Genomic DNA, 24387 nt, shown 5'->3' on the forward strand with positions numbered 1-24387 from the left:
ATCTTGCGAAACGTGAATGGTATTCTGCTTAAAAGTACTATCAGCTTTTGATCGCCAAGTCAATTCCTTAGCCTTGAAATCCATATTGGGTAGACACTCTGTTATAACAAACAGCACAATAATTAACATTTGTTATATGTCTGAACACAATCAGGAGGGCACTTCACAACACTTTATTCAACTAATCCCACACAAATTCTTGTGGGAAGAACGAAAAGATCCCATAATTAAAACCAAATGTTTATTAATATTGTTTAAAATTCACAGAATAAAAAAGCAAAATTACCATAGGGGACACCAAAAGACAAGGAAGAAATTCAATAAACCATACTCAGTAGCACTGGGATAGTGTCAGTGGATAAATGAACCCCAACACAATGGTTGTAAGGTAATTAGCACAATGGCTTAATATATCCAATATATATGATGGTAACAAATCCCTGTTTACCCACCATGAGGCAACCTCAGTATAACACACACAGTGGATTTGATATGCAATACAATAGTTACAGGTAATCCAGGATTAACCACATAGGAGCAATAAATGACCACTAAATCCCTAAGACTATAACAGATGGTATTAACTTGTGCTGATGGCGTCCACTCACCCCGACACGCGTTTCGCCTCCTGCTTCTTCCGGGGGCGTGCCGAGGTGAGGGGCAACCATGCTGTTTATATGAGAGGTAAGTATCCAGAACACCGGCAAATAGCGGCGCATCGCGCATGGCTCCGCCCCCATAATGACGCGCTTCCCGTCGACGATCTCTTCGTTTTTCCCACAAGAATTTGTGTGGGATTAGTTGAATATAGTGTTGTGAAGTGCCCTCCTGATTGTGTTCAGACATATATAGAGCAGAATAACTTAGCAAAGCTGGACATGTCTGGACATATCCTGCTAGATAAAAAGTATATATATGTGAATTATAAGAATATATCAAGGTGGTCCCTGATTTCTCCATCTCCCCATTATCTTTGTTTGATGGACTTTCTCATGAACTTTGACATATCGTGCTTTGTTTGGCTTTTTTTTTTTCAAAAAGACTCCATATAAACTGTTCCAAGCTTGACATGTTCATCCGCTATCAGGTTTTCTCCTGAGGAAGAGGTCCTGCGTGACTGTAAAACGCGTTGACTTTGAAAACCTATTTGAATAAACGATTTTAAGGAAATCTCCATATCTGATAATCTTCATCAGCAGTGCAGGTACAGACACATTGTACCCGGATCAGCTATTCTGCTCGGTCTTTGGCCCCGTGTCCGGCAGCAGCTGATTTATGCATTGAACATGTTGCTGAGGTGCCGCTCTATCAGGTGAGTGTAATACTCCTCTATTCTCATTAGATCTTGTTATCAGATAAGACCCTATTTTTCGCTTATTTGTTCCTCAGTATCTCGACTACAAGAAATCTCTGTAACACTTTCAGGTTACTTGGTTAGAAGCCATCAAGAACTGCTTGGACCTTAACGGGGTCCATCTGAAACCTCAATGCAGAAGCCAAATGTTCTGAGAACTGGACCTGCTGTACCACAAATTGCCATTTCTCAAGGTTAACAAATAAATAGTTGTCATGTAAAATCTGGAGAACCTATCTGACATGCTCACCATGCTCCTCCAGAGTACGTGAGGAACTCAATATATCATCCAGGAAAATTACCACAAATCTACCAATCAGTGAGAAAAATATAATTAATGACATTTTCACAGACTGCCAAAGCATTGGTTACCCCGAATGGCAGCATCAAATGTTCAATCTGCCCCTCAGGTGTATTGTGTGCGGTCTTCCATCCGTCACCATGGCGATACGTATAAGGTTATATGTCCCTCTCACGTTAAGTCTGTAAAAACATTTATCTCCCGGTAACTGGCTAAACAGGTCAAGGGTAAGGGGTAAAGGACAGGGAAGGTGAGCTGTGATTTTATTACTCTCTCTGAAGTCCAAGCATGGACGCCGCCCTCCATCCTATTACCAAACCCCCACAGCGACTGGAGAGGGGCATGGCCGTATATGACCCTTAGCCGGACACTGGAAGGGGGTAAATAAGCGAGATTTGGGCATTTTAGCTCCTGGTGTGGAGGCGATAGCACAATCATATGCCGCCATATACTAGACGTCCGGTAACCGGTGATAATCCCCTCATGTGTGGGGTCTATTTGTCTCCAGAGAAATCACACGTTACATTCCACACAGAACATTGTGTAGAAAAGGCGGCGCGAGGTGATTGTGCCAGTAGTGAGGGCGAATAATGGCGGGAATGTCACTGACTGAGGAGAAGTCTCCATGTAGCGTCTTCACTGCGGATCACGTGACCCCTGACTCCTCCCCCTGTGACCTCATCACAGGTCCTGCGCGCACAGAGAGAGCAGCCATATCTGTGGAGTGCGGCTCTGCAGGTGGAGGTATGTGGAGATTCCCCAGTACTGAGCGCAGCCGGGGACATTAACCCCTTCTGCACGGAGGAGACTCTTTTGGGGTTGTTGTTGCCCCTTTATAAGAACCATAACGTTGTTGTTCTGTTTCCTGTAATAGATACATACGAGCCAACTATGGAGGACAGGAAGTGAGGGAGCGGAGTGTTCTCCTAGTACAGGGCCCCTTTCTTGGCCCCACACAGTGTAATGCCCCCATTATGCCCTGTAAGCAGGGTTCTGCCCCACACCCAGCTGCCTCGGGCACTTTACCATGAGCTGGTACCTCAGATTCTTCCCCGCACCCCTTTCCTTTGTTGGCGCCAAATCTGTTCTGCCTTTGGGGCTCTGGCCTTTATAATATCAGTAACTGCGCCATCAAGGTCTCCTGACCAGGTGCACCCTCTAGACTCTTCCCTCCGGAAACCCTCCCTCTTCCCATTGGTGTCACATGGTCCCGTCTGGGCGGCAGATAGCAGTCTGTACAAACGCAGCACAGCCCTGAGGAGGCTTTTTTATGACTCTCCTTTTTACACCCCTTATGTAATATATATGATGGCGCTCACACAGTATAATGTTCCTACAGTACTGGCATCTCTCGTAAAAAAGGGATTTTCACACTACCGCCACACAGAGTATAATGTTCTCATAGTACCGCCATACTCCCACACAGTATAATGTTCTCATAGTACCGCCATACTCCCACACAGTATAATGTTCTCATAGTACCGCCATACCCCCACACACAGTATAATGTTCTCATAGTACCGCCATACCCCCACACACAGTATAATGTTCTCATAGTACCGCCATACCCCCACACACAGTATAATGTTCTCATAGTACCGCCATACCCCCACACACAGTATAATTATTATTATTATTATTATTTATTTATATAGCGCCATTAATTCCATGGTGCTGTACATGAGAAAAGGGGTTACAGATAACGTTTACAGTAAACAAATTTACAATGACAGACTGGTGCAGAGGGGAGAGGACCCTGTCCTTGCGAACTTACATTCTACATCATTCCTCATGCGGTATAAGTGATTAGGCAACTTTACTCTTTGGTTCAGTGATACCAGATTTATATTGTTTTTTTGTTTGGCTGCTGTCACACACTTAAAAAATGCTTTTTATTGCGCATCACCATATCATGTGAGGGCAAATTTTTTGCGAGACGAGTTGACGTTTTTATTAGTACCAATATCAGACACATGATACTCTTTGATCGCTTTCTATTCTGATTTTTGGGAGGAAGAATGAACAAAAATCAGCAATTCAGGATTCTTATTGTTATGTCGCTCCGCATGTGGTAAAATTGATAAGACAGGTTGATTACAGTGATATCACAGTTTTATCTTTTTAATGTTTTGGCGCTTTCACACAAAACAATTTATAGAAAAAAGCTTGCAATTTGTTACCATCTTTTCAGTTAGCCATTAAAAGGTATCAACCACTGAGGACTCTCAATTCTAAATATTATTCTATCTACTGGCTAACACGGTACCAAGATATATATCTTTCCTGTTGAACAAAATATTATTTTTGCATTCCTTTATTTTTAGAGCTATAACCTTTTTATTTTTCCACTGATAGATCTGTATGATGGCTCCTTTTTTGCAGGCAAGATGACGTTTTCAGCAGTACCATGTTTATTTATATTTATTTTTTTGATCGCTTTTTATTCCACTTTTTGTTCAACGGTATGATGACAAAGCATTGTTTTTTTGTCTTGTTTTTTATTTAATTTTTATGGTGTTCACTAAAGGGGTTAAATAGTGGGACAGTTTCATAGGTGTTTGTTCTGGGTGCGACGATACCAAATGTGTACTTTTATTGCTTATATTTTGTTATTCAAATATTTATGGGTACAATATATTTTTACTTTTTATTTTTGATCTTTTTTAAATTTTTACATTTTTTATAAACTTTTTATTTACTTTCTTTAACTTTTTTTTTACTTTGTCCCACTATGGGACTTTCATTTTTTCCAGGCTGATCACTTGTATAGCATGGGGATACAGCAGCATCCCTATGCTATGCAAACTGTCACCGCTGCTCTGACACACAAAGTTGCCGATTATGATACAGCAACTTTGCTAGCTCAGGTCATCATCACGACATTGGGTTACAATGGCAACGATCAGGACCCCACAAAGATGTTGCAGGGTCTCCGATCCAAAGGCAAAGAGGCGGTCTGTTGTGAGCTCGATCACATCACTTAGGGGGTTAAAATACCGCAGGAGCAGTGTGGGACCACTCCTGGCACTGAGTGTCGGGTGTCAGCAGTCAGAATCAGGCGAATCCCAGCGGTGATCGCGTTTGCACAGGTCATGCGAGAGCAAAATCGTCGGGATGTCAATATGACCCAGGTTACAGGGATATATGGATACGTCCAAGGTGGGAAAGGGGTTAACAAAGCCAAACATGAGGAATGACAAGAGACTGCCTTAATAGTGGACAACAACTTTAAGAAAATGCAATTATTGGTTAAAACATTTCCAACATTCTGAACATGGAAAAGGCTTCTCCCCTGTGTGACTGCTCTGATGTTTATTAAGAGTTAATTTCTGTGTAAAATATTTTCCACATTAATCACATGAAAGAGGCGTCTCCCGTCTGTGAATTCTTTTGTGACTAACAAAATCTGATATCTGTTTAAAACATTTCCCACATTCTGAACATGAAAAAGGCTTCTCCCATGTGTGGGTTCTCTGGTGCATAACAAAATCTGATTTATGCTTAAAGGGAACCTGTCACCCCGATTTTTCACTCGGAGACAAAAACACCGCTACACAGGGCATGAGCCGCGCTTCACAAAAGTGTCTCTCCTCCACCCTGATTCCCCACCCAAGCCGCCAAAACCACCCACCAAAGTCGCCGTCCTCGCCCGTCAATCATGCCGGTCTGGCCCGATGGGCGCGGCGACAAAGCCGCCTCCTCCCCCAGATCCCGCCCAGGTCTTATGTTCTCATAATACCACCATACCCCCACACACAGTATAATGTTCTCATAGTACCGCCATACCCCCACACACACACAGTATAATGTTCTCATAATACCACCATACCCCCACACACAGTATAATGTTCTCATAATACCGCCATACCCCCACACACCGTATAATGTTGTCATAATACCTCCATACCCCCACACACAGTATAATGTTCCTACAGTACCGCCATACCCCCACACACAGTATAATCTTCTCATAGTACCGCCATACCCCCCCACACAGTATAATGTTCCTATAGTACCGCCATAACCCCACACACAGTATAATCTTCTCATAGTACCGCCATAACCCCACACACAGTATAATCTTCTCATAGTACTGCCATACCCCCACACACAGTATAATGTTCCTACAGTTCCTACAGTACCTCCATCCCACCACAAAAAGTATAATCTCACAGTACCTCCATCCCACCACACACAGTATTTTGTTCCCACAATAGTGGCTTCCCACAGACACAGGATAATGTTTCCACAGGACTGGCATCCCCCTCACACACAGTATAATGTTTCCACAGTACTGCCATCCCCCCACTTTTTAATGTTCCCACAGTACTGCCCCCTACATGCACAATATGATACTATCCACCCAGGGGAGCACCTATCATGATGCAACTTGAGTCTTTTGCCTTAGGCTGCGCCCCCTGTTGATAAGAAGAGGGTCGGCATCTGTGGGGGTCCATAACACTATGGTTCCTACCTCAATAAATGAGAGTGTCAAGAGCAAAGAGAGTCATGCCGGCTCGGACGTTGCCTGGATTAACAAGGTCCGCGTCCGATGTTGAGGAACCAGGACAATCTGATGATAAATGGGCTACTGGACCAAACCATACATGGACAAGGCAAGAGAACCTGGATCTGATGAAATGATACAGTAACAGCAGATGAAATGGGAGAGGATATATGAAACTCTGGATGGATACAAGACCTGCATGTCCACTAACTGAAAAATGACTAGTCACCCAACGTTTCATTATCATAAAGAGAAAGCTATTATCACAACTTGAGATGGATCAACTGCACTGCAGATCCACCTCACATGAAGACCTGGAAGAACAACATGTGCAACTCCCTGAAGATTCTGATCCAACCCTGCAGCTAGAGAGCACTGCAGCTGGTCTGAATCAGAAGATCTTAGATAAACTAAATACCATCAATACCAGAGATCGACTGCCAAGGCCCAGCAAATAAAGACCACCAGACAGTATGCTAGAGGATGCCAATAGAGCAGCTCTTGCATCAATACCTACCACCACCATAACTCAAACTAATAACCTGATCTATGCTACTGCCTCAGCAATCATGGAAATGCTTGGCTATACAACCAGCAAAAACAACAGAAGTACGTGCTCCCGTTGGAAAAGAAGACTGTAGACAAAGATCAAGGTGTCACGAAGGGAAGTCAGCCAACTATCAGAAATACAGTAGTGTGTAAAGACTAAGAATAAGACCAAGCTGGACAAGTACAAAGCCTGACCCCAACTGAAGAGACTGCTAAACAAAGGCTCACAAAACTTGCTGCAAGACTAGGGAGATACATTGGAGAAGCTGAGGCCAAGAAGATAAATGCCCTGTTCTCCAAAGAACCATCCAAAGTGTAAAAAAAACACAACACCAGTGCAATGTGGCTGCAATATCTGAGAATGAAACACAGCAACCACATAGAGCAGGAAGCAGTCACCATTACAGTAGCAGACATCCAAGAACGGGTCAAGGACATGAAGAGCTGGACAGCAGAGACATGATCCTTACCTACTGGTTAAATAAATTCACAGCGGTACATGAATGCATGGCAATGTGTTATGGTTCTCAATGGCAAGAGAACATAGCCCAGCAAACATAAGAACTAGCTCTTGGAAGGATGGAAACTAAACTGACCATGAACTAAACCTGCCGCACAACTAACAGTAGCCGGGTAGCGTAGCCTGCGTTATATCCCTAGACGCCCAGCGCCGGCCGGAGGACTAACTAATCCTGGCAGAGGAAAATATAGTCCTGGCTCACCTCTAGAGAAATTTCCCCGAAAGGCAGACAGAGGCCCCCACAAATATTGGCGGTGATTTTAGATGAAATGACAAACGTAGTATGAAAATAGGTTTAGCAAAATTGAGGTCCGCTTACTAGATAGCAGGAAGACAGCAAGGGCACTTTCATGGTCAGCTAAAAACACTATCAAAACACCATCCTGAAATTACTTTAAGACTCTAGTATTAACTCATAACATCAGAGTGGCAATTTCAGATCACAAGAGCTTTCCAGACACAGAAACGAAACTACAGCTGTGAACTGGAACAAAATGCAAAAACAAACAAGGACTAAAGTCCAACTTAGCTGGGAGTTGTCTAGCAGCAGGAACATGCACAGAAAGGCTTCTGATTACAATGTTGACCGGCATGGAAGTGACAGAGGAGCAAGGCTAAATAGCGACTCCCACATCCTGATGGAAACAGGTGAACAGAGAGGATGATGCACACCAGTTCAATTCCACCAGTGGCCACCGGGGGAGCCCAAAATCCAATTTCACAACAGCAATGCAGATGAACCAACTGCTGGAAGCAGGCCACCACCCAGCTTGGCTAACACAAGGAAGAACAGTGCTGAACATGAAGGATTCTCACAAAGGAACAGTTCCATCTAACTACCGCCCAATAACCTGCCTTACAACAACATGGAAGCTTCTGTCAGGCATCATAGCCACCAAGCTACAGAACCATATGAACCAGTACATGAATCCAGCTCAGAAAGGCATTGGGACTGACACCAGAGGCTCTAAGCACCAGCTCCTAGTAGATAGAGCAGTCACTCAAGATCCAGACAGACCAATCTCAGCACAGCCTGGATTGACTACAGGAAAGCCTATGACACACACATGGATCTGTGAATGCTTGGCTCTGTACAATGTCAACAGGAAATTAAGAACCTTCCTCAGAAACTCAATGGGGCTATGGAGAACAACATTGGAAGTCAACTCAAGACAACTAGCACAAGTGACTATCAAATATAGCTTATACCAAGGTGGTGCACTGTTCCTATTGCTGTTCTGCATAGGCTTGAACCCCCTCAGTCAGATAATTACAGAGTCTGGCTATGGATACAAGTTCAAGAGTGGAAGCTCCATCAGCCACCTCCTCTATATGGATCAAGCTGTATGCAAGAAATGAATGAGACATCAATTCACTGATCCACCTGACAAGGATCTACAGTGAAGACATCGGGACGTTCTTCAGACTGCAGAAGTGCGGCTGGTTGGTAATAAAGAGAGGCAAGGTAGTCAAGACTAATTGAGTGGAATTACCAGCAGGGCAGATAGCAGATGTACAGACGTACTACAAGTACCTCGGCATCTCACAGGGATATGGTAACCATGATGAGGAGGCAAGGAAGGCAGCAACATCCAAACACACACACACACACATTCAGCTTTATATACAACCCCTGGCAAAAATTATGGAATCACCGGCCTTGGAGGAAGTTCATTCAGTTGTTTGATTTTGTAGAAAATAAAGCAGATCACAGACATGGCACAAAACTAACGTCATTTCAAATGGCAACTTTCTGGCTTTAAGAAACACTAAAAGAAATCAAGAACAAAAATGTTGTAGTCAGTAATGGTTACTTTTTTAACCAAGCATAGGGGAAAAATTATGGAGTCACTCAATTCTGGGGAAAAAATTATGGAATCATGAAAAGCAAATAAAAAAACCCTCCAACACATCACTAGTATTTTGTTGCACCACCTCTGGCTTTTATTCCAGCTTGCAGTCTCTGAGGAATGGGCTTAATGAGTGTCACACAGGACTTTTCATCAATCTGGCTCCAACTTTCTCTGATTGCTGTTGCCAGATCAGCTTTGCAGGTTGGAGCCTTGTCATGGACCATTTTCTTCAACTTCCACCAAAGATTTTCAATTGGATTGAGATCCGGACTATTTGCAGGCCATGACATTGACCTTTTGTGTCTTTTTTCAAGGAATGTTTTCACAGTTTTTGCTCTATGGCAGGATGCATTATCATCTTGAAAAATGATTTCATCATCCCCAAACATCCTGTCAATTGATGGGATAAGAAAAGTGTCCAAAATATCAACATAAACGTGTGCATTTATTGAAGACTAGATGGTGGCCCGATTCTAACGCATCGGGTATTCTAGAATATGTATGTGGTTTATTTATGAAGTTTTCAGAATAATGCAATTTATGCACAGGAGTCGGCCGGCCGGGCGCGATCAATTAGCGAAGCGTGGTTCAAATTCCGCGCCAATTCGCGGCCGGACTGCGCCTGTCGCTGATTGGTCACGCTCGGCCGGCCGCAAACAATCAGTGAAGCCAGGGTCAAGTGGAGGATTATCTACAGGAAGAACAAACGGATTATCCTCTGAAATTCAGGATGTCAGATCCTTCTCTGCCCTGACACCATCTGTCGGGAGGCCCCCAAATACATTATATAGTCGCCCAAACCCCCGAAATCAGTGATTTCATGGAACTTTAGTCTAATGTGTATGGGGACGTTAAAATGTAACTTATTGGAAGCTGCCTCTTGCCCGGCCTAATAGACCTTCATACATTGCAGCCCAGACACCATTATTAGGCATGTAAGTACCGTAATAACTAGGCCGCCCCATACTATCGAGTACTTGGGGGCGGGGGGAGTTCAGCCAAACTCTGTCACCTTCTTAGATGCCATTTTTGCTTTTCACAGCAGCAAGTGGATAAAGTGCCAGGGTTTTTATTGAAGCCTCATCTGTGCCGTCCCTGTGGTGCACATCTATGTTCTGTGCACAAAAAGATTAATTTCTTTTTAATAAATGTTTAACAAGTTAAAAATTATAAAATGTGTCTCCTGCTTTTTCCATGTTTTTTTCTTTCTACAAGAATCGTTGGAACCAATTTTCTTTAGAAACATTTTACATCTGTTTTTCTCTGGTGTTTTTCTCGCAATATAGGAAAGCCTAAGGCCAGAAATAAACCCCATAAATCTCTGTACATGGAGACTTTGGGATCAGATCATTTCTGTCCGTGTTGATTGTGGAAACAAAAAATCTTTTCTAAAAGCCTCAAACTCCTGTGTGTGAATCAGAGCTGAGATCTAACGTTATAGAAGATTACAGTGCGGGGAAGACGGGAAACCTTCATATAGACGGCCGGCGGTGATGGAGTCAGTGACCGACTCTGGCCAAATATGTCTCTAGAGCCGTAGTAGAAGATGAAGATGTCGTCCTCATCATGAAGTAGTTATTTCTCATGTCGCGTGTAATGAATATCTCCTGCAGTATTACTAATGCCGATTCCAGGGTCGGTAAATGAGACGAGAATTAGCGTTATGGAAGATGAGTCTATGAGAAACGTATTCAGCTGCCGACTCCGAGGAAGAAACTGCTTGTTGTCTGTGGCCTAAATATATAGGTTTTATTAGTAGATGTAAAGAAGGAAACTAAATACTGTAAAATAATAAATCTCATATGTTTCCCTTACTATCTCCAGTAATTGTATTATTACACAGGATTCTTATGATGTTACATCGGCTCATCTTCTCATTCAGGTCTCTACAATATCGGATCCTCTCAGTGAAGATCTTCTACAAAAGAGAATTTTCCTGATTTTCCCATCACAGATGGATATGGACAGAGACAAGATGGCGGAGAGGATATTACACCTCACCCTAGAGATCCTCTTCCGGCTTACTGGAGAGGTGAGAGATTCTGATGACATCACATTACATCATTCTTATCTATGGTAATAACAGATGGACAGAACTGGAGAGGTGAGGACTCTGGAAATGTCTGTAGTGAGATTTATTAATGTGTCTCTCCATTACCAGGATTACACAGTGGTGAAGAAGACCTCTAGTGATCGCTGTCAGGACCCTGTGTCTGAGGGATGGGGAAAACCCCTGAGCCCAATCACGAGGCCTGCACCTCACCCCCTGATCCATGAGGACATCAATGACCAGAAGATCCTAGAACTCATCTACAAGATGATTGAGCTGCTGACTGGAGAGGTGACACTGCAGGGAATGCTGGGACATCATACAGTAACACTATGAAGGGATCGGGGAATGACGGTATCATTGTATGTGTCAGGTTCCTATAAGGTGTCAGGGTGTCGCTGTCTATTTCTCCATGGAGGAGTGGGAGTATTTAGAAGGACACAGAGATCTGTACAAGAACGTCATAATGGAGGTTCCCCAGCCCCTCACATCTCCAGGTAATAGACAGGACTAAATACACACGGCCTATAATTATCTGTATGTAAAGAATGAATTCACTCCCTGTATGTGTTTCCTCCAGATCTATCCAGTAAGAGGACAACACCAGAGAGATGTCCCCGTCCTCTTCTTCCACAGGACTGCAAGCAAGAAGATCCCAATGCTCCTCAGGATCATCAGGTAGATGGAGAGAAGGTGTCAGGAGATCTCCCCTATGATGTGTAGACGCCGGTGAAGGTCTTGTGCTCAGTCTTGTTTTACCCACCAGTATTATGTTTTATACTTGTGGAATGAGAACGGTGGAGATGGCAGGATTAGAGCTGATCATAGATTCGACTTCTCCATCTGTCGGTGACTTTTACAATATTTGTTTCAGGGTGAAAATCTGACCCATAGTAATACTACAGAGACATATGTGAGGTGGGATGAGTGGTGTAAAGAGGAGATTCCCACATATGACTACCCAGGTGAGTAGTGACCACTAAATGCAGAGAGGTCACAGATTCTTCTCAGTCACTGGCTGTCATTGCTTTATAGGTGGTATAGTCCGGCCGTATTACCATGATTACCATGAATTCTGGCTGATGAGTTGGGACACACATGAATTTGTTTGTAGGACAATATGCTCTAGCAAGCTATGTGTCAAAAAAATTAAAAAAAATTGATTGGTCCAAAATTTTCCACCTCCACATTTATACCAGGAATGGCAATAAAATTAGGGATGAATGGATTAGCCGAATCTGAAGCCTCCCATCTGGGAAATGCTACATCAAGAGGCAAAGCCCTTTGGACATTGGTGTGCGCCAACTCACGAGCACTAGGGACAGCGCTAATACTGGGCATTGTTCCCTGAGTTGCAGACACTTCTCCAGAAGTGCTATTTGTCCTTCTTTTTGTACTGGTCCTTGTGTGTGAGGATGGACCAGGATCACTGCTCATTTCTGAGCTATCACTGTCGCTGCTCCTAAAGCACTCGAAATCCTCATCCCCATCCGGCACTGCGCTATCTTCGCTGTCATAACATAAAAGTGCATAAGCCTCCTCTGCACTATAAGGCCGGCGCCACACTCAGCTTATGAAAATACGGTCCGTATTTTCCTATCGCCACGACAGCACCCACAACGAGAGAGAGGGGATCCGCCCACCTTCCGGACAGGAACCTACAGGTCAAAAAGGGGCGGTCCCCCTCGCCCTCCAGTTTGGGTTCCTGTCCGGACGGCGGGAGCCTACAGGTTTTCGTTCACTTACCTGGGTCTGCCAAGCCTCTGTGCAGTGTCCAGGTGAGAACGGCAGAGTCGGGGGCCCAGAAGCAGCGTCGGGGGAAGTCCTGTGTTCAGCTTCCCCCCTCGTCTGGCAAGGAGCGGCATGACCGGTCGAGGGTGGCGTTCCCGGGGGAAGGCACGCCGCCCGGGTCGTCCACGCGCGCGCGACGCTGCAGGAGCAGGTCGGCGCTTATGACCCGGAAGTGATCTAATGACTTCCGGAGGAGACCGGGAGGAGGAGCGCGGGACCTTTGAAAAGATGGCAGCGCTTGGTGAGTGGTGTGCGGCAACATGTCTTCCACAGGAGATGCCGAACACCGACAGTTAGGAGAACAGAGGAGCAGCAGCAGATCTCGTAGTGGAGATGTGGCACGCGGGCAGCAGGATCCTGGCAACCCGACGTCACGTCACACCTCACCCCCTCAGAAACCGGTACTCTAATTTCATCAGCAGTGGTGAGTTTGATATCTGAGCCATTGGCTGATACAACTGTCTTCTATACTATGCTTTGTTATAGGGGAAGAAGGTCTCAAAGTCTAAGCATAAGCAGTGTGCGTTATGCACGGAGCCACTACCTGACACCTATTTAAAGAAATTATGTCAGTTGTGTATATGCCGTACGTTAGAGGAAGAGGCCCCCCTCCGTGTATCGGATTTGAGAGAAGTAATAAGGGAAGAAATAAAATCGTCCCTTAAAACTAGACGGCATGAGAAGAGTAGTATGGAAATGGTATCCGATTCCAGCCCTTCGTTGCAAGAGGGTGAGTGCTCGGAGAGTTCATCACCATCCTCCTCAGATGAGGAAGGAAGGCCTTGCTTTTCCACCGACAATATGGAGGCTTTAATTAAGGCAGTCCGTGCAACTATGGGTGTGGCAGAGAGTAAAGAACCGAAAACAACCCAGGAGATCATGTTCGCAGGGCTGAGCCAGAAAAGTCGCAAAGCTTTCCCGGTGGTAGATACCATTAAAGATCTGGTCACACGGGAGTGGGACAAGCTGGATAAAGGGTTCTTACCTTCGGCCGCAAAAAGAAGGTACCCCTTTGAGGATGACACCTTATCCCAGTGGATGAAAATCCCGAAAGTAGACGCGGCAGTAGCCTCTACCTCGAAAACAGCCTCGCTACCATTAGAGGATGTAGGACTCCTTAAAGATCCTTCAGACAGAAAGGCTGACATGCTCCTTAAGAAGGTGTGGGAAGCATCGTCTGGAGCCTTTAAGCCCGCAATCGCAGGCACCTGTATGGCAAGATCAGTTATGGTCTGGGTAACTCAGCTGGAAGAACAACTTAAAGCTAAAGTACCTAGGGATAAATTGTTAAACTCCCTGTCTCAGGTCAGAGAAGGAGCGGCTTATCTGGCGGATGCCTCGATTGATTCCCTGAAATTGGCTGCAAGATCGGCGGGTCTCTCAAACGCAGCCCGACGGGCACTTTGGCTAAAGACCTGGAAGGGGGATGCTCAGGCAAAAGCCAAATTGTGCTCCATTCCGTGTAGGGGTGAGTACCTATTCGGCCCGGTGCTGGATGACATCCTTGCAAAGGCAGAAGACAGAAAGAAGGGATTTCCTAAAACTTTTAATCCCACTTTTAGGAATGCCTTCCGGAGACGCATGCCCTTCAGAAAATTCCAGTCAGACCAGCAGGGATACAATCGTGACTGGGAGACGTCGGATCAAAAGAAGAAAGGTGGATACTATAAAAACCCTTCATCTTTCTCAAGATGTAGACGTAATTACAAATAAAACAGATCTACCAGTAGGGGGAAGACTAAGGTTCTTCTCAGCGGAATGGAAAAGGATAACTTCTAGTGCCTGGATAATGGGGGTAGTTGAGTCAGGATTAAAATTAGAATTTTTGAGAACTCCCCCAAATCATTTTGTTATGACATCACTGGACACTCCGGCCCAACAACAGGCCTTAGAATTAGAGATTCAACAATTGCTTACAAAGCGAGTTATTGAAGAAGTACCAGAACATCAGGAGAAGACGGGGTTTTATTCCCCGCTATTCTTAATCTCTAAACCTGATGGGTCCTTTAGGACTATCATAAATTTACGTAAATTGAATAAATATCTTCAGTACCACGCTTTTAAGATGGAATCCATTAAATCAACAGCTAAGCTTTTGTTTCCTAGGTGCTATATGTCGGTCTTGGATCTAAAAGATGCATACTACCATCTTCCAGTTCACAGAAATCACCAGCAATTCCTCAGGATGGCAGTATGGGTAAACCATCAGATTAAACATTTCCAATTTTTAGCAATGCCCTTTGGCCTGTCCATGGCACCTAGAGTTTTTACAAAAGTTGTGTCGGAAGTAATGGCCCATATCAGGGAAAAAGAAACCCTTGTAGTGCCCTATCTAGACGATTTTTTAATAGTTGGAAATTCAATTGCTCAGTGTACGTCTAGGGTAAATGCCATAATATCATCCCTACAGGAACTCGGATGGATAATCAACTGGGAAAAGTCAAAACTGGAACCCACAAGACGTCAATTGTTCCTGGGAGTTCTTCTAGACTCCGAAGATCAGTCATCCTTCCTACCAGAAGAGAAGCAGAAGATCATTCAAAGGATCACGGCCGTAAGGAAAGCTCCAAACTTAAGTTTAAGAGACGCAATGTCTCTACTAGGATCTTTGACTGCGTGTATTTCGGCGGTAAGATGGGCTCAGGCTCATACCCGAATGCTTCAATACGAAGTTCTTCAAGCAGGAAAAGATCTTCACGGTGCTCTGAGCAGAAAGTTCAGTCTATCACCTGCCACTCTTCACGATCTGAGATGGTGGCTTCATCTTGCACATTTATCAAAAGGAGTTCTCTGGACCATCACTCCGGACAACGTAGTTACAACAGATGCCAGTCCGTTCGGTTGGGGAGCCCATATGGGAGACATTCTAACCCAGGGGTGTTGGTCGATTCAAGAGTCCCAGAATTCCTCAAATCTAAGAGAGCTTGCTGCAGTCAATCAGGCTCTTCTTTGCTTACTACCTTCCCTGAGGAATTCGCATGTGCAGATACAAACAGACAATATGACTGTGGTGGCCTACATCAATCATCAGGGGGGGACAAGATCACGATCCCTAATGACCACTACAGCACAGATATTGTCTCTGGCCGAGAATCACTTACAATCCCTGTCGGCAGTTCATATAAAAGGGGAACTCAATACAGAGGCGGACTACCTCAGTCGCCATTCCCTTCGTCAGGGAGAGTGGTCCTTAAACCAACACATATTCGATCAAATAGTCAAGCTGTGGGGATTGCCGATAATAGATCTGTTTGCTACGAGGGAGAACAGGAAGGTCAGGAGGTTCGCATCCTTACACATAGCAGACCAACCATTCATAGTGGATTCCCTTCGTGTCCGTTGGGACTTCCAGCTGGCATACGCCTTTCCCCCTATGTGTCTAATTCCGATAGTTCTCAGGAAGATCCGGGAGGAAAGAGCCAGAGTGATTTTAATCGCCCCCTTCTGGCCCAGGAGGCCTTGGTTTTCTCTCCTCAGGACAATGTCTGTGACCGATCCCTGGGTATTGCCAGTGGTTCCGGAACTCCTTTCTCAAGGTCCATTTCGTCATCCAAATTTGGAGACTCTTCACTTAACGGCTTGGAACTTGAGAGGGAGCTTCTGAGGGAGAGGGGGTTCTCCGATGCTTTAATAGCTACCTTATTGAAAAGCAGGAAGGAAGTTACTACAAAGATCTATACGAAAATTTGGAAAAAATTCCTTATGTTTTATCAGCAACCATTAGGAGATAATGCTCCGATTTCAGCTATTTTAGAATTCCTTCAAAAGGGCTGGGAATTGGGTTTAGCAGTCAACACTCTAAGAGTTCATGTTTCAGCCTTGGGAGCTCTATATAACAGGGATATAGCTGGTAATAGATGGGTTGCTAGGTTTATTAAGGCATGTCAGCGTTCTAACCCAATCCATATTGTAAGAATACCTCCTTGGGATATAAATTTGGTGCTTGAGGCGTTGACCGAGCCTCCTTTTGAGCCATTAGACTCTATTTCGATAAAAAATTTAACCTTAAAGACAGCTCTACTTTTAGCATTAACGTCTGCCAGGAGGGTCAGTGATATACATGCGTTATCAGTAGATCCTCCCTATCTAATAATTCTCCAGGATAAGATTGTCTTAAAACCTGATCCTGCATACTTTCCGAAAGTAGCAACTAAATTTCATAGAAGTCAGGAGATTTATTTACCGTCTTTTTATGAAAATCCAGGTTCAGAAGAGGAGAAAAAATATCATACCCTAGATGTAAAGAGGGCAATATTAGAATACCTGGATAGGACACAAAGCTGGAGACAGAGTAGGGCTCTGTTTATTTCTTTCCAGAATCGGAAAAAGGGTTCTGGTGTCACGAAGAACTCTATCGCTAGATGGATTAGAGAAGCGATATGTCTTGCCTACTCTGCCAAGGGAGTAACACCACCAGAAGGCATCAGGGCGCACTCCACTCGGGCCATGGCATCATCCTGGGCGGAGAAGGCAGATGTTCCCATTGAAATGATATGTAAGGCGGCAACGTGGTCATCACCTTCCACCTTTTATAAGCACTATCACCTTGATCTATCTGCTAATTCCAGCTTACAGTTTGGCCGTTCAGTACTTAGTGCTGTGATCCCTCCCAGTTAAATAGTCTTTGAAAGTCTCGTTGTGGGTGCTGTCGTGGCGATAGGAAAACCGGTTTTTACGTACTGGTAATAGGATTTTACAGAGTCCACGACAGCACCCATACATTCCCCCCCGTGTTTAGTTACTTATTTCTGCACTCTGTTGGAAGGTGTGCCTTAAGGTACCGTCACATTAAAGCGACGCTGCAGCGATAGCGACAGCGATGTCGATCGCTGCAGCGTCGCTGTTTGGTCGCTGGAGAGCTGTCACACAGACAGCTCTCTCCAGCGACCAGCGATCAGGGGAGCGACTTCGGCATCGCTGAAACTGTCTTCAGCGATGCCGAAGTCCCCCTGTAAAAAAAAAAAAAAAACACTACATACGCACCTTCTGTCGTCCTTCATGTCCCTCGGCGCTTCCCGCACTGACTGTGTCTCAGCGCCGGCCGGCTGTAACAGCGGTGCCCAGCGGTGAACCGCTGTTACTGCAGGTTCACCGCAGTCTCTGCTTTACGGCCGGCTGGCGCTGAGACAGTCAGTGCGGGAAGCTCCAGGGGACGTGACGGACAACTGAAGGTGAGTATGTAGTGTTTTTTTTTTACTTTTACCATGGTATCCATGGTAAATATCGGGTTACTAAGCGCGGCCTTGCGCTTAGTAACCCGATGTTTACCATGGATACCAGTGAAGACATCGCTGGATCGGCGTCACACACGGCGATCCAGCGATGTCAGCGGGAGAGTTGCGACGAAAGAAAGTTCGTCCACTCTACCTGCAACCAGCGATATCCCAGCAGGATCCAGATCGCTGCTGCGTGCCAAACATAGCGATATCGCTTATGCAGGACGCTGCAACGTCACGGATCGCTGGCGATATCGCTGCAACCTCGCCTAGTGTGACGGTACCTTTAGAGATCACTCTATAGAGGTGGTGGTATTTATTAGTGTTTAAGATAATATTGTCATGTACTGATTCATTGGCGGTATCCCTTGTACTCTGGAACACAAAGTGGAGGGCGAGGGGGACCGCCCCTTTTTGACCTGTAGGTTCCTGTCCGGAAGGTGGGTGGATCCCCTCTCTCTCGTTGTGGGTGCTGTCGTGGACTCTGTAAAATCCTATTACCAGTACGTAAAAACCGGTTTTACGGCCGTAATACACAGAAATGTTCCCAAAATAGTGGTCCGTATGTCATCCTTAGGCAGGGTGTGTCAGCGTATTTTGCACATGGCATCCTCCGTATGTAATCCGTATGGCATCTGTACTGCGATATTTTCTCGCAGGCTTGCAAAACCGACATGTAATGGATTTATGTGCTCAAATGTTCGTTAAAACATATATACAGTATGTATATATATATGTATGTCTTTGAGACACACACACACACACATATATATATATATATATATATATATATATATATATATATATACTGTATTTATATTTAATTCAGCGCGAGATATGTGAAAAGCCAGTAATTCAATTGCCGGCTTTTTCTTTCTCCTTCCCAAACCTGACATGATATGAGACATGGTTTACATACAGTAAACCATCTCATATCCCTTTTATTTTTGCATATTCCACACTACTAGTGTTAGTAGTGTGTATGTGCAAAATTTGGGCGCGGTAGCTTGTAAAATAAAGGGTTAAATGGCGTGGCTCCCGCGCAATTTTCTCTGCCAGAGTGGTAAAGCCAGTGACTGAGGGCAGATATTAATAGCCTAGAGAGGGTCCATGGTTATTGACCCCCCTGGCTACAAACATCTGCCCCCAGCCACCCCAGAAAAGGCACATCTGGAAGATGCGCCTATTCTGGCACTTGGCCACTCTCTTCCCACTCCTGTGTAGCAGTGGGATATGGGGTAATGAAGGGTTAATGCCACCTTGCTATTGTAAGGTGACATTAAGCCAGATTAATAATGGAGAGGCGTCAATTATGACACCTATCCATTATTAATCCAATAGTACGAAATGGTTAATAAAACACACACATTATTTAAAAGTATTTTACTGAAATAAAGACACAGGTTGTTGTAATATTTTATTATATTGGTAATCCACCCGAAGACCCTCGTTCTGTAACAAAGGAAAAAAAACCAACAACAATATCCCATACCTTCCGTCGCTCAGGTCAAGTCCCACGAAGTAAATCCATCTGAAGGGGTTAAATCATTTTACAGCCAGGAGCTCTGCTAAAGCAGTGCTCGTGCCTGTAAAACCCCGGGGAATGAATGGATTGCAGTGGAATGACCTGTAGTTACCTTGAGTTGAGGTGATGCGCCCTCTGCTGGATGTCCTCATGAACTGGAGCCTGGGAAAAGTTCCCACGCTCGAGTTCATATGAGGACATCCAGCAGAGGGCGCCTCATCGCGACTCAACGTAACTACAGGTCACCCTGCTTTCCATTCAAACACAATTTTTTGCATACTTTATGTCCCATTGCCTTTAAATGAACTACCCTGATGAATCCCCGTGACTGGGGAGGAAACACGTATGGAGACTTATATATTATATGTAGTGGATGGTTGTTGTCCCTAGCAGGTTATACTTCGGGACTGTCCTTGTTAGGACAGGAGCAATACAAGGGGCACGGCAGGGAGTTTAGTAAAGCCCTATACCCCCTCCCTCTCTTTACTCTCCTATCTAGAGAAGGCAACAGGAGTAACCTGCTGTGGACGTTTGTCGTTCCCATTGGTGAGACCAAACCAATTTTTATCTTGAGAACTGGTTTGCATGAGCACCTTATTCACATGTGATAATTTTGTCATGTTAGTTTGTCCATTTTATCTTAGTGATTAAAAGTTACATTTTAATTATTGGGAGACTCTCCGTGCTATATTCTAACCTCTGTTTATCCATTGATTGATGATGGACTTGACAGGGGACTTGTTTTTTTTGTGAGAGGAGAATTGGTATTATTTTTGCCTACATAACATTGATTGATTCTTTTTATTCAATATTTGGGAGGCAGAATGAACAAACAGTTGAACACCACACACTACTGGTTCATCCAACAAGGTTTTCTATTAGACTGTGAACAGTCATTGTTTGGTAAATAATTAAAGTTTTTACATAGCTTGCCATTTTTATGGATAGTTTAAGTTGAAATGTTAAAAAATATAAAACTCAAGGATATTTTATTAAAAAAATGTTTGTTTTTTTATCTTAGCAGATGACTGTACCAGGAGATCAGAGGGGCAGTTGACATCTTCAGTTTTTAAATCTGATGATCTTGAGATCCTACAAGATACAACCGAAGGGAATGCCATTACTCCAGATATATCATCATCCATTCACAGCAAAGATCTGTCATCTGGTCCTATGAAACAGGTCCCGTCTTCTGATTCATTGCTAACTACTAAGGAAAATCAAAGTCATAAACGAGGCATTAAAAAACAATCTGTTTCTAAAGCAAATAAGTCATTTTCCTGTTCAGAATGTGGGAAATGTTTTAACCGGAAATCAGATTTATTTAGGCACCATAGAACTCACACAGGGGAGAAGCCTTTTTCCTGTTCAAAATGTGGGAAATGTTTTAACCGGAAATCAAATTTGGTTAATCACCATAGAACTCACACAGGGGAGAAGCCTTTTTCCTGTTCAGAATGTGGGAAATGTTTTAAATGGAAAATAAATCTTAATAGCCATCAAAGAATCCACACAGGGGAGAAACCTTTTACCTGTTCAGAATGTGGGAAAGGTTTTAACCAGAAATGGCATCTTGTTAGTCACCAGAGATCCCACACAGGGGAGAAGCCTTTTTCCTGTTCAGAATGTGGGAAACGTTTTAAATGGAAAATAAATCTTGATAGCCATCAAAGAATCCACACAGGGGATAAACCTTTTACCTGTTCAGAATGTGGGAAAGGTTTTAACCAGACATGGCTTCTTGTTAGTCACCAGAGATCCCACACAGGGGAGAAGCCTTTTTCCTGTTCAGAATGTGGGAAATGTTTTAACCTGAAATCAGGTTTGGTTAGGCACCATAGAACTCACACAGGGGAGAAGTCTTTTTCCTGTTCAGAATGTGGGAAATGTTTTAATAAGAAATGTCATCTTGTTAGACATCAGAGCAGTCACAAAGAGGAGAAGCCTTTTTCCTGTTCAGAATGTGGGAAATGTTTTAACCTGAAATCAGATTTGGTTAGGCACAATAGAACTCACACAGGGGAGAAGCCTTTTTCCTGTTCAGAATGTGGGAAATGTTTTAAATGGAAAATAAATCTTAATAGCCATCAAAGAATCCACACAGGGGAGAAACCTTTTACCTGTTCAGAATGTGGGAAATGTTTTAACCAGAAATGGAATCTTGTTAGTCACCAGAGAACTCACACAGGGGAGAAGCCTTTTTCCTGTTCAGAATGTGGGAAATGTTTTAACCTGAAATCAGATTTGGTTAGGCACCATAGAACTCACACAGGGGAGAAGCCTTTTTCCTGTTCGGAATGTGGGATATGTTTTAACAGGAAAGCGCTTCTTGTTAGACATCAGAGCAGTCATACAGAGGAGAAGCCTTTTTCATTTTCTTAATGTGGGAAATACTTTACTTGGAAATCAACTGTTAATAAACATCAGAGACATCACATAGGGGAAAAGCCTTTTTATGATCATAATGTTGGCATAGTTTTAACCAAAATTGAATCTTCTTAAATGGGTTGTCTCTTGTCATTCCTCATGTTTGCTGAAAAAAAGGATAAAACTACTCTTTATTACTTCCAAATGTAAAACTATACTCCTAATTCACCCTCTGGAGGTTAGTCAGTAGGTGACTAATAGAAAAAACATATACCCCACAGTTCAGTATATAGAGTGAGGTAACGTATACACACTCACTCTCCAAGCCTCTCATTTCTACAGGTTTCATCGTCCTCACCAAAGGCGACTCATCAGGAGACTATTTAATATTGACCTATATTTAAGCAAAACTAGACAAAAAAACTAAAACCATGTATCATGTTATCCGAAACAGTCAGAAAACCAGCCACATATTGGCAGATCCCAGACCTCAAACTATATACTTCATAAGTTTATAAGCCACTCCAGTGTCAGGAATAGATAGTATGTGAAAAATACAGTATAATTCTTGTGTTTTTATCCTATAATGACTGCCCTAGTTTGGTATTGTAACAGCTGTTAATTAGTAGTGCAAACTGTCCTAGGCTAAACTCCCATTTTCAAATGGCCCAATATGTACCACTCGGGGAAAAACTTACCTACTGCAAAGATCAATAGCAGCTTCTAATGGCCATGCTGTCGAGGAATGAGGGCAATATCGTTATAAAGACTAGGGATATGTGCAACCATAATGTATGGAGGATCTGTGCTATTATTTAGTATGAAAATGTAACGGAGTGACTGGCCCAGTGTGACATGACCCAGCAACATGCAGCATTGTATCTTAATTAACCAGAAAACTATTTTTAGCAAATGAAGAATAATAGAATGTTATCTGTATGTTGGTTTTCAAATTGGTTTTCAAGTGTTGATTTCTGGTTGGTCAAGAAAACAAACTTTTGTTAAGGCCCCGTCTCACTTAGCGACACTAAAGCGATCCCGACAACGATACGACCTGTCAGGGATCGTTGCTGCGTCGCTATGTGGTCGCTGGTGAGATGTCAAACAGTGAGATCTTCCCAACGATCGCAGCTGCGATCTCACTGTTTGACATCTCACCAGCGACCTGTAGCGACCTGTACAACAATGTCACATGGGAGCTATTATGACGATTCAGTGTCTGAGTCGTCAACGAGGTCGTTGGTAAGGTGTCAAACACAGCGATGTGTGCTACCCAGCGGGACCTCAACGATCAAAAAACGGTCCAGGCCATTCCGACACGACCAGCGATCTCACAGCAGGGGCCTGGTCGCTGCTACGTGTCACACATAGCGAGATCGCTACTGAGGTCGCTGTTGCGTCACAAAACTTGTGACTCAGCAGCGATCTCGCTAGCGATCTCGCTTAGTGAGACGGGGCCTTTAGTGTAAGCCTGGAATATTGACTTTTATTGTGGCTTATCCTTGATCACTAGTGATGTTTGCTGTTATGCTAATTATGCATTGTTTTATTGAGCCAGTTTGTTGACTTCTAAAGCAGAGAGGGAAAAGCTATGCAGATAATTTAAATAATCAAGTAATGCTATTTGATCTCGTCTGCATTCTTACCCTTTATGTAAATACTGAATGTGGGCCACTTGTTAAGTCTAAAAATAGGTTACATGCCTCTGTATAAAGATACTGAGAGAAACAGCCAGAGCGATTCTGCCAAGACATCCATACATCTCAAAAGGACCAGAGAATGGACAGCAGCCATTTTACATCATGGCTCCATTACGAGGGACATGGAGCTATCATTCTATATGTAACAACCTAGGGGTTTTCAGCCTGAGTTGGAAGAATACAGATCTGTTCCATAGACCATCGCTGAACCATGAATATGTTTGGAGAAGCCAGGTTGTGATCCTCAGATCAACTGGCCTTGTACCTTGTATGGACTCGGTGGACTGTCATGTTCCTACACTTGTTGTTACCTCCTCTCTGTGTGCGTGCCACAGGTGGAGTAACCGACCCTGGAATATGAAGCCAGGTTGTGATCCTCAGATCCACTGGCCTTGTAGCTTGTATGGACTCAGTGGACTGTCATCTTCCTACGCTTGTAGTTACCTCCTCTCTGTGCATTCCACTGGTGGGGTAGCGACCCTGGAAGATCTGTAGTCACAGCTGCTATTATCCCGGCGAGTCGGCGGAAGTGCGAGTCTCTAATGTGCACCATCTTGGGATGTTTGCTGGGACTGTTCTATGTGTTATCTGCCTGTTTTGTGGTACAATAAAGCATTGCCACACTGTTTTACCCTCACCCTTTGTTGCCTGAGT

The 24387-nt window shown here is 44.0% G+C and overlaps 1 protein-coding gene across 1 annotated transcript in view; it reads left to right on the forward strand.

Annotated features, from left to right (window-relative positions):
* Positions 1–593: 593 nt before the first annotated feature.
* LOC143768270 (uncharacterized) overlaps positions 594–24387 on the forward strand; it is a 459939-nt gene continuing 436145 nt past the window's right edge. The window contains exons 1-7 of the mRNA XM_077256964.1: positions 594–684; positions 1390–1433; positions 2343–2399; positions 10967–11116; positions 11246–11425; positions 11508–11631; positions 11715–11812. Coding sequence (XP_077113079.1) covers positions 594–684; positions 1390–1433; positions 2343–2399; positions 10967–11116; positions 11246–11425; positions 11508–11631; positions 11715–11812 — 744 coding nt within the window. The remainder of the gene's footprint in view (positions 685–1389; positions 1434–2342; positions 2400–10966; positions 11117–11245; positions 11426–11507; positions 11632–11714; positions 11813–24387) is intronic.

Source organism: Ranitomeya variabilis, chromosome 4, assembly GCF_051348905.1.
Source record: "Ranitomeya variabilis isolate aRanVar5 chromosome 4, aRanVar5.hap1, whole genome shotgun sequence".
Taxonomy (NCBI): Eukaryota; Metazoa; Chordata; class Amphibia; order Anura; family Dendrobatidae; genus Ranitomeya; species Ranitomeya variabilis.